The 10,118-nt window shown below is 35.9% G+C and overlaps 1 protein-coding gene across 1 annotated transcript; it reads left to right on the plus strand.

Moving 5' to 3' along the window:
- The first annotated feature begins 224 nt into the window (after positions 1-224).
- On the plus strand, positions 225-1,756 carry LOC113503183. The gene is made up of 3 exons (XM_026885016.1): positions 225-590; positions 1,012-1,111; positions 1,618-1,756. The coding sequence occupies exons 1-3, from the start codon at positions 375-377 to the stop codon at positions 1,704-1,706; spliced, it is 405 nt and encodes a 134-aa protein (XP_026740817.1). The 5' UTR covers positions 225-374; the 3' UTR covers positions 1,707-1,756.
- Positions 1,757-10,118: the final 8,362 nt, after the last annotated feature.

Below are 10,118 nucleotides of genomic sequence, written 5' to 3' on the forward strand. Positions count from 1 at the left end.
AAGTTTTAATAGAAGGTTAAGTGAAATAAGGTTTTACTGTAATCTCAATATTCAATACTCAATAATTTATTGCGTTCCATAATGTAAATGAAGGTCTTAAAAATATAATAATACAGAACCAGTATGGACCCTGTAGGGCACAGCAATTCCTAGGGAGTAATACAAAGGGTATTTCAAGACAATGCGCTTATAGTAACACTTGATTAATCAATTTCCTGTCAAACAAAATGTCATTTACACATTTTCATAACAGCTGTTTTTAATTACTTTTACATTGATTATATTCTAAACAATAATTGAAAACAACGATATACAAATCTTAATGTGATTTCTAACTTTTTTTTCTATTCTCGATATTATTCCAAACTTTCAGAATGGCATTAACGACGTCGTTAAAGTTACCTGAGAGCGTCCGCACGGCGATGATCATCCCGACGTCTCCGGAAACGTACTTCAACACGCAGTGGAAAGCGAAAGCAGCTCAACTCGGTGCCTATGATATGCTATACCATCCCCCTGACTACAACCCGAAAGCTGCCCGATCTGATCGCCAGGAACCTAAAATAATCCGCCAAAATATATGGGACCAAGTAAATGTTTATCGTAAAGTAGTATACTGTTATGTACTTGTTAATTATTATTCAAGTAGAGATGGTGTTTCCTTTAGAATCAATGCTTACACTTGTTTGTTAACGGGCGGACAACAAAGACAAGGAAACCGATAGCAACTTGTTTTAAATATACGGTGCCTTCATCGAAAGTCAACCTGCGTTAATCTTACAGAGAAAGCTCAAAAGCAGGAAAAGTTTGCCGTAGGCGCCAAACTCCTCCGATCTGCCGTAGGTGATCCTCGTGTAGAACTAGTATTTGTGTAATCCACCAAGCTCTCTGAGTCTTTTTGTGCCTGTGACTTGAATATTGTAAAACCTCCCGCTGCACAATTATCAAATTCCTTACTGCGGGATGAAAAAATGGTGTTCACACCATTTAACTTCTCTACTTTTGTCCCAGGAGTATCACAAAGGCATACCGTCGACGACACACTTCGTTCACGGACGACCAAAGTGGGTCACCCCTGATCGTCCCACGAAGGAACACGTGAGGGTTGTGGGTAAGATATTAATATTATCTCTCGTAAAGTATTACCGTCATAACCGGGAAGATATCTCATAGCTCAGTTTACCTTATCAGGTAGGTTCGCTGCCTGTTCTGTTCTGTTTGCTTTTTTTTTTGGTAAGGCGGGGTAATCCTCATGGACACCTAATCCCTCGGGAGGAAATGGGTAGTGTCAGACATTTACTGACTAAACCTGAACCGCCGTGCTACGTCATCCGCGTTTTTGTGTCGGTGTATGGCAATGCGGTGCAATCCTTCATACACCTGCCTGTTTTTATCCTGCTAAGTTTCCTCTTGAAAATTACATGCTTGCTAGTATTGTTTTTATGCACAAAGACACTCAGACTTAGGAAAAGTATTTGAGGATCACGCAAATGCTTGTCCTAAGCGTTCAGTGGGTTTTAGCATGGCGATCTCTGCCACTCGGCTATCCGTACATTATTTTTGTATGTTTTCCACTATAGGTACACTATTCTAAGATTTTGGGTTATTCCATTGCAGTTAAAAACGAGAATCCTCACATGCGTCTCTACCACGTGTTGGAATGGGCGGCTTTAGTTATCGACGGCAAGCCATCACTCTGCGATTAAAGACTTTTATAAAGTTCACTCCGCATCTTAGTAAATCAAATAAAACTTAAGAATTGACTTATTTAACTCATTATTTCAAAGACCTCTATCAGTCGTTTGTTCTTTTTATATTCGTTGTATATACATGATTCTGATCCGGACCCGAAGGCTGCGATGTCGAAATACCTAATATCTAAATAAATCTCTCCGGTCTTTTTGGGTTACCGTAATAGAATAAAAAACAAACAGAACTCTTCAAAAGCTATAGAAAGTATGCGAACATTAGGGACGACATAAAAAAGGAATGTCATTCCCAGACATTAAATCTTAAAGAAACATTTAAGATAGGTCGAAACAAATATTTTGTTTAGGCATCATGTGGGTTTATATTATCATGACTTGTTAAAAAAACATGTTCTATGGTGTGTTTGTAGAGATTAAGCAGTTGACAAGTTTATTGTGTTTATTTTGTTTTTTTTTCCATTGAAAAACATTATGCAATCGTAGCCACAGTGACTTGGCAGTTTAAGGGAATTGTAAATACGCAATTCCAGGTTCAAACTTAGAGAATTGCTTACTAATGGGACTCTCATTCATATGTACTTTGTTAATTATATTAAAAACATGGAAGGTCGGCGATTACAGACGCACCAAGTGGATGAGCGTTGTGATCAATGCTCGCTCCTTCTGTTGTATAGGGGAAGCGGACTTTTCCCACCGGTTGGTTATTATTATGCATTGCTTCAATCGAAATTGAACAGGATGCATTGAATTTAACGTTAATGCAAGTATCCTTAGCAGGTAGATAAAAAAATCATATATTTAGGATTGAGATGTACTTGATACTATGTATGTTTTCGTTTGGACGAGGTGCAGCTTCTATACACATGCAACCAATGAGACTTGTCCAAAATTATTCGTCGGAAGTTTCTTCTTTGGGTATTCTAAGACACTTCTGAAAAACGGCGAAGGAAAACCTAGATTTCTGTATATTTAAGTCTTTAATCGCCAACCTGCAATACCTTTCTTATATGGAAGGAGGCCTGTGCCCAGAAGAGAGACATCTACAGAATGGTATGATTCAAATGATCATTATCTACGTAAACTATCGCGTTGCGTATTTAAGAAAAATATCGGAACTACATTATCTAATACTATTCATGATTAGCAAAGGTAGATCAGAATTATTTACAGTATGAAAATAGAAACACGAGCCACTCGTGCATATGCAATACTAACTGTAAAAGGCACTCCAAATAACTTATGTTCAGTTTATCTTACATGAAAATGCGCGAGTAAAGTTGAAAATTCAACTATCTCTAAAATGTCAAACGATAATTTGCAAATTTGAAGGAACAACTTCTTGTAAACATGGCTATATCTTCAGGCTGCATTAATACGGAACTTCACCAAGTATCTACTTAAGTGAGGAACGAAAAAACGTGTCGGTTTGAGACTTTATTTCTAGTTAACCGGCCGTGTGTAGTGGTCGGTGTAACAATATAACAATTAGAAGTGCAATAATTGATCTTAATGTGAGTAGTTGCCATTTTTCTTCGTTGTCTCTGCAGCTTCACTACCAAGCAATAGCAACCTCTCCTCCCCTAAATTATTTTACAAACCGGCTTTAGTATCTTACATCTACTGCTATAGTACAAATACCGCCCTAAAGAATTTAATCCTTGTGTCGAGGAGGGGTTTCGCAAACATCATAGCCACATGCACAAAAACAAAAACGCTTGTCCTACGCGGGGATCGAGCTCGCGACTCGTTCAGAGTGTGTTTGGCGAGGTAACCTATACCACTCGGCTACCCGTGCAGTCAAATTTACTTACCCATTGTTTACCAAAAAGGAAGAAAAAGAGATAGAAAAATGTTACAGTTTATTGAAAACCATCACTTGTTTCATGCTTGTAAAATAGTATCGCACCTTAATTTTTAAACGACACCCGTATTCACCGTTTTTTTTTCTTGCGTAATAGAGCTCTTGGAATACAAACCAATAAATCATGGATCAAACTTTATTTATTAACAAGCAATATAAACACAAGCTTACAATTAAATTAATACTATTACTATTGTATTCCACACTTATTAAATGTGAAAATGACATTACAATTTATGATCTGCTTCTTAATACTGCTAAGTATAAGTTAATATGCTTGTCCTATACGTGGACCGTACCTTTAGCACGACAAGATCAACGGTCATTTCCTTGGTTACCTTTACCACTCGGCTATATGTTTAATCAAAAAGTGCGAAGAGGTTACTGTCTAAGTATTCGTTACACAATCCGCTGTACGCCATCAGCTCGTGTGTGACGGTCTGTGACAAGGATCTGTAGGTATGTCCAGTTAATTAAGTCATTAACCAGGTGTAATCGTCAAAAGCCTGTCCAATCACGAGTAGGTCACGCTCTGATACAATGTGTGGTTCCGTAGTTGCTGTGAAGCTTTATAGGATAAAACGCTTTATTTAACAAATCTATCAATGAGCTACACGTAGGATAATTTCCCATTTTGATGTCTACTCTTGTCAAAAAATTACGATATACTTCGTTTATAAATATCTTTTTCCTACTATAAATGGCTAATTGAATTTGGCCTCTAGCCAAACACAAGTAGTCAATAAATCTTTTTCTACTATCGATAATGTCAATAAAGTCGGCAGTTTTGTATGAGAGCATTCAGAAATCATCATTTGAGCATTGCCCAATAAACAATGCCGCGAGTCTGACAAACCGAGATTTATCAAGAGCCAACCTTTCTCCCAATGAAATTCTACTCAATGGCGCACATAAGAAATTTTCCGAATTAACGCATACATAATTAAAATCCTCTTCTTTCTAAATTCAGTTTTAAATACGCCAGTCATATTACTGTTAAGACTGGAGGCGCGGCTCAAGAAGACTTAACCTCGCCAGACTGGCTAAAACATCACGTCGGAAAACAAAGCTTTTTATATATTTGCCTATGATGTACTCTACTATAATGATTCGTCGTTTCTATTCAGCCAGCCAAGCTACTATTATCTCCATAAAAAGAGATAACATCGTAAACAAGATTTCATTGGAGATAGATGGGTAGCTTAAGAAAACCTTTACGTGAAATACGGAAAAACAGCTCTTATTTCTTTGCAACGACGACGATGAAAAAAGGTTTTGAGCAATGATGGTGATGAAGGTTATGTTTTGGAGGCACATCTAGAATACTTCTTCACTGATCGGGGTATTATTAATCCAATAAAAATCCAATAGAATGATGGGCTTGGGCTATAATTCGCAAAAAAAGGATTTCTTTTCGATTTTCTATACGAAGTCATTTTGAAATTATGTTTTCCATGGGTTTTCAATGTTCTTCTCTACGTAGGAACTTGTTTTCTCCTTTCACATAGCTGGCCCAATCATGTATGGCTTATTGGCTTATTTTAATGTAGAAACGGTCCTTTTTACTAAAACACATTGTCACACCCTATCCTAAAGATAAAAAAAAAGATTGACACACGCCCTATAAACAAAAAAAGAAGGTTTACCTACTACTTTAAAAAGCCTTGCAGTATTTTTAATTTTAAAAAACCATTACCAAATTAAAAAATCGAAACTATCATCAAGAATCATAAATATTCAATTTGAGTTGCATTTAGCAAGCTACAAGCAATTATGATCAGCAATCTACTTCCTTATTAAAAACATTACGTTTTAACCAAAACACAAGTAACAATCACTGCCTAATAATAAAATTATCTCAAAGAATCTAGTCTTGAAAACTGCGGAACCATAAAAATCTAATTATGCAAACGTACAGAACTAAAGTTATATTAATGAAGAGTGTTTAGGAGTATCGTATTTGCACTAGACAATTTTGTTTCGCGAGTTGACTTTCATGGTGGTATAAAGAGCAGTGTAAAATACATTAGCGGTTACACAAGACAGTGATTTAGATGTTAATCGTGTTAAATATTAATTTCTAAAGACTTCAGAAGTAGAACGAGCTTGAAAGAGGGAATTTAAATTGGTATGTACATATAAGGTTTTTCTTTTCATTTTTTTTTTATAAATCGATAAAGCAGTCAAAATTCCTGAAATTTCCTCGTTTTGTTGAAAATGTTACATTTTTTTTTGTTTCGAAATATAGCGTGCCTATTCGTAATTGTTCCTATTTATAATCATTGTTGTTCCGGGCTTGCAGGAGTTGCAATAATGCGGATGAGTGGAGAAATCTTTTTTATTTAAAACATTAAAAACAATGATACGTACCTAATTGTAATAAAAAAGGGTTGCGCTCCGGGAGTGCCAGCAGAAGTGTAAACTTCAATACTAACTTTGTGTATTTTTTATATTTTGGAATTGTTATGGGGTTAATTTTGTACGAATTGCTTTTAGTATCATTATAAAAGTTTATCATTTATGTGGTAGAATTCAGAATTTATTTATAACGCTATCGATGCAGTATTGCTTTTAATAAGTTTTCATCTTACGCTTTTTCGATTAGCATCACTTGGCCCTGACGCGAGTTTAGATATTTTTACCCATACAAACAAGTGCACAGCGCCGCTAAAGAAGTTTTACGTCAAAAATCTTGGATGTTTCTTCTTAAAGATACGTCCTTTCAACCAGGTCTAACTGAGCAATTGTAGTAGACCAGAGTTTTTCGAAAGTATTTAATACTCGTGTACCTACAATATTCAGAAATTAAGAATTAAAAACCCCCCAGTAGTATAGTGCATGAGTATCTTCGTCGATCTCAATGTTGTTGTTGATGTCGATGTTATTTGGTCGGTTTCATTTCAAGGCACTTTATACCTTAACAATTAAAGGAGGTCTCTGAAGTTTGATAATCTCGAGAACTCGGACTATTTCTACGCAAACAAAGGGGGTGTATTTCGGATGTAGGTTTTTCCTTTGTAAGTATATTAACTGTTGAAAATGAGATGAGCTAATTTTAATTTAGTCCATATTTAAGATTAGCCCTCCACAAACCCCAACCATAATGTAAAAGATCGTAACAACATAAATAATAGCAGCCTATAAATTTAACACTGCTGAGCCTTTTCCGGTATAGGGAAGGTTTATTAATCGGGTAGATTTCAAATTCCAATATATAGAATCTATCCAATCTAATCATGATGTTTTCTGTGGTGTCTTTAGAATAATAAAGAACGTATACATAACTTTAAAGAAGTCAGATTGGTAATTTGCCTGCGTTGGGATTCATCTTACACTTCGTGCATATAAGATCCATGCATAAAGTCGCAAGCCCTCCACGACATACAGAAAAATACAGAAGCAATAGACCCTGTCGGCCATAACTAATTTTAATATTAAGAAACATACCAGGAAATAAAAACAGGACACTTTTCCATGACATCTAAATAGGAAGTACATTAGAATTAAGATAACGAGTCCGACAACTAATTATCGTGATTAAAATTTATTACTTAAGTCAAAGAATCAACTGTGATAGATAACAGTCAACCATAATAAAAAGCCATGACCAAGATATTAAGAGAACGGTGCTTACTGAAAAAAAAAATAAGATGACTTCATAACGTAGCGAATGATGGCTTTTAAGAAATTTACGGTTTATTGTTATATTATAATATATATCAATTCTTGTATAAATACTGACTTTTCGTTACGTTATGTCAGTTATCCTTTGTGACGATTTGAAGCGACTGGAAGGTACAGTCCGCGTAAACAGATAAAGCTTCTAAGGCAATCTGTAGTGTAAACGAACCCCCGCGAGTGTTAATAGCCCGGTAAATTTAGGTGGAAAACTAAATAAGGTGGTCACAGATGTTCGAAACAACAAATTAATAACCAATTTATGTATGTGCTATTCTAAAAAAGTGACGGCGTGCTATGCTGAAGGGTTTGTTGCAATTATTCTCCACAGTCACTTAGGAAGCAGTGAAGGTGGGGTGATACGGGTGATGTCTACATAAAATAATACTTTGTCGTTTAAAAATTGCTACTTTGCAGCCTATCGTGAATAAATGAATTTGGATTTTGTCATGAAGGGCGAAAATACATAGTCTGAATAAAAAGCAAGATACGACGGGAGAAAATTCGCTGAAACTGGCTTCCTGCTAAAAACCGGACCGATTTCTATATACCTACGTGTAGATAAATATTCAAGTGACATTTACACAGGTTCATTGATGTAGGTGCATACGCTTAGCAATACATGTTATGGAAGGAGTACCTAACTTTAACAGCTGTACACAAAATAAATGTTCCCCATTTTCCTTGTCCGTTTTATTAAATTGTACGAATTGTAACGAGCGATTTTTTTCTACAGTATATAGAATACTGCGTTGAAGCGAAGGTGAAGCGATGCGTTAGATAGAAATGCGCATGTAACTAGAAATGTTGGCTGTCAAAATAAAATTTAGTGGCTAAAGTCAATGCCCATTACCGCAATAATTAATGCGTAATTTTTTTGATGAAGGTACCGCCGCTTGAGCTATCGCCGCTAAACGGCAAAATGTTAATGCCATGCCGTTGTCAAATTAAAATTTTGATTAAAATTTATTACTTAAGTCAAAGAATCAACTGTGATAGATAACAGTCAACCATAATAAAAAGCCATGACCAAGATATTAAGAGAACGGTGCTTACTGAAAAAAAAAATAAGATGACTTCATAACGTAGCGAATGATGGCTTTTAAGAAATTTACGGTTTATTGTTATATTATAATATATATCAATTCTTGTATAAATACTGACTTTTCGTTACGTTATGTCAGTTATCCTTTGTGACGATTTGAAGCGACTGGAAGGTACAGTCCGCGTAAACAGATAAAGCTTCTAAGGCAATCTGTAGTGTAAACGAACCCCCGCGAGTGTTAATAGCCCGGTAAATTTAGGTGGAAAACTAAATAAGGTGGTCACAGATGTTCGAAACAACAAATTAATAACCAATTTATGTATGTGCTATTCTAAAAAAGTGACGGCGTGCTATGCTGAAGGGTTTGTTGCAATTATTCTCCACAGTCACTTAGGAAGCAGTGAAGGTGGGGTGATACGGGTGATGTCTACATAAAATAATACTTTGTCGTTTAAAAATTGCTACTTTGCAGCCTATCGTGAATAAATGAATTTGGATTTTGTCATGAAGGGCGAAAATACATAGTCTGAATAAAAAGCAAGATACGACGGGAGAAAATTCGCTGAAACTGGCTTCCTGCTAAAAACCGGACCGATTTCTATATACCTACGTGTAGATAAATATTCAAGTGACATTTACACAGGTTCATTGATGTAGGTGCATACGCTTAGCAATACATGTTATGGAAGGAGTACCTAACTTTAACAGCTGTACACAAAATAAATGTTCCCCATTTTCCTTGTCCGTTTTATTAAATTGTACGAATTGTAACGAGCGATTTTTTTCTACAGTATATAGAATACTGCGTTGAAGCGAAGGTGAAGCGATGCGTTAGATAGAAATGCGCATGTAACTAGAAATGTTGGCTGTCAAAATAAAATTTAGTGGCTAAAGTCAATGCCCATTACCGCAATAATTAATGCGTAATTTTTTTGATGAAGGTACCGCCGCTTGAGCTATCGCCGCTAAACGGCAAAATGTTAATGCCATGCCGTTGTCAAATTATCGCGTTAAGTTCTAGGTCCTACAACTGTCGCGTTAATTAATGGCATTTCTCGTTAGTGGGCGCCAGCTTTGGAGATTTTAACCTTCGGTCAGGGGGGATTTTAGCACAGACTCACAACAAGCATTGGTGGATCACACAATTGCTACGCGATTGATTTATTATAATTAACTGAGCCCGCGATACATCGCGCACTGAGAATTTTGCGTGGTAGCCTTTACCAGCCAGCTATCATGCACAGAAATACACACCTCAAAAGCTTGTTTTTTTATTCTATCTTGTATATGGTGACGTAGACATACAGTTACGTATTGATAAAATGTGGTTGACTAAGATGATAATTATATTGATAAGAAGATCGAGCCTTTTTCCGTTTATCGCAAACTATGTTTGCATAATAAAAGTAAGTGTTGTGCAGATTAGATAGATTTAGGTTATGTTTGTATAGCCTAAAAGTAGCGGCAGTTAATGTTTTTAAATATGCAACATCATATATTTTTGGTTCAGTCTACAGTTTAACTACCTAAGGAGTATCGTGTTGCCCAGGTAACTGGGTTGAGGAGGTCAGATAGATAGTCGCTTCTTGTAAAACTAATGGTACTTAGCTGAATTGAACTAGGCCGATGATGATTTGTATTTGGTTCGGACCAGTATTTCGTATATGAGAGAAAACTTTGGAGAAAACAAGATGTTAATAACAAACGACGCGTGACGAAAATTGTGCTGAATCGCAATTTATCTATATTTTTATAGAGTAAGGAAAGAGATGTTCCTAACTTTGTTACAGGAGTAATCAATTTCTAACCATATGCAACTAATTAT

Source organism: Trichoplusia ni, chromosome 18 (genome assembly GCF_003590095.1).
Source record: "Trichoplusia ni isolate ovarian cell line Hi5 chromosome 18, tn1, whole genome shotgun sequence".
NCBI classification, from domain to species: Eukaryota; Metazoa; Arthropoda; class Insecta; order Lepidoptera; family Noctuidae; genus Trichoplusia; species Trichoplusia ni.

Excerpts from the sequence above, each read along its gene's own strand:
- LOC113503183 (XM_026885016.1), top strand. The coding sequence starts at position 375 with ATGGCATTAACGACGTCGTTAAAGTTACCTGAGAGCGTCCGCACGGCG. Across the intron at positions 591-1,011 it reads GCCAAAATATATGGGACCAA|GAGTATCACAAAGGCATACC; the intron begins GTAAATGTTTAT and ends CTTTTGTCCCAG. Across the intron at positions 1,112-1,617 it reads GGAACACGTGAGGGTTGTGG|TTAAAAACGAGAATCCTCAC; the intron begins GTAAGATATTAA and ends ATTCCATTGCAG.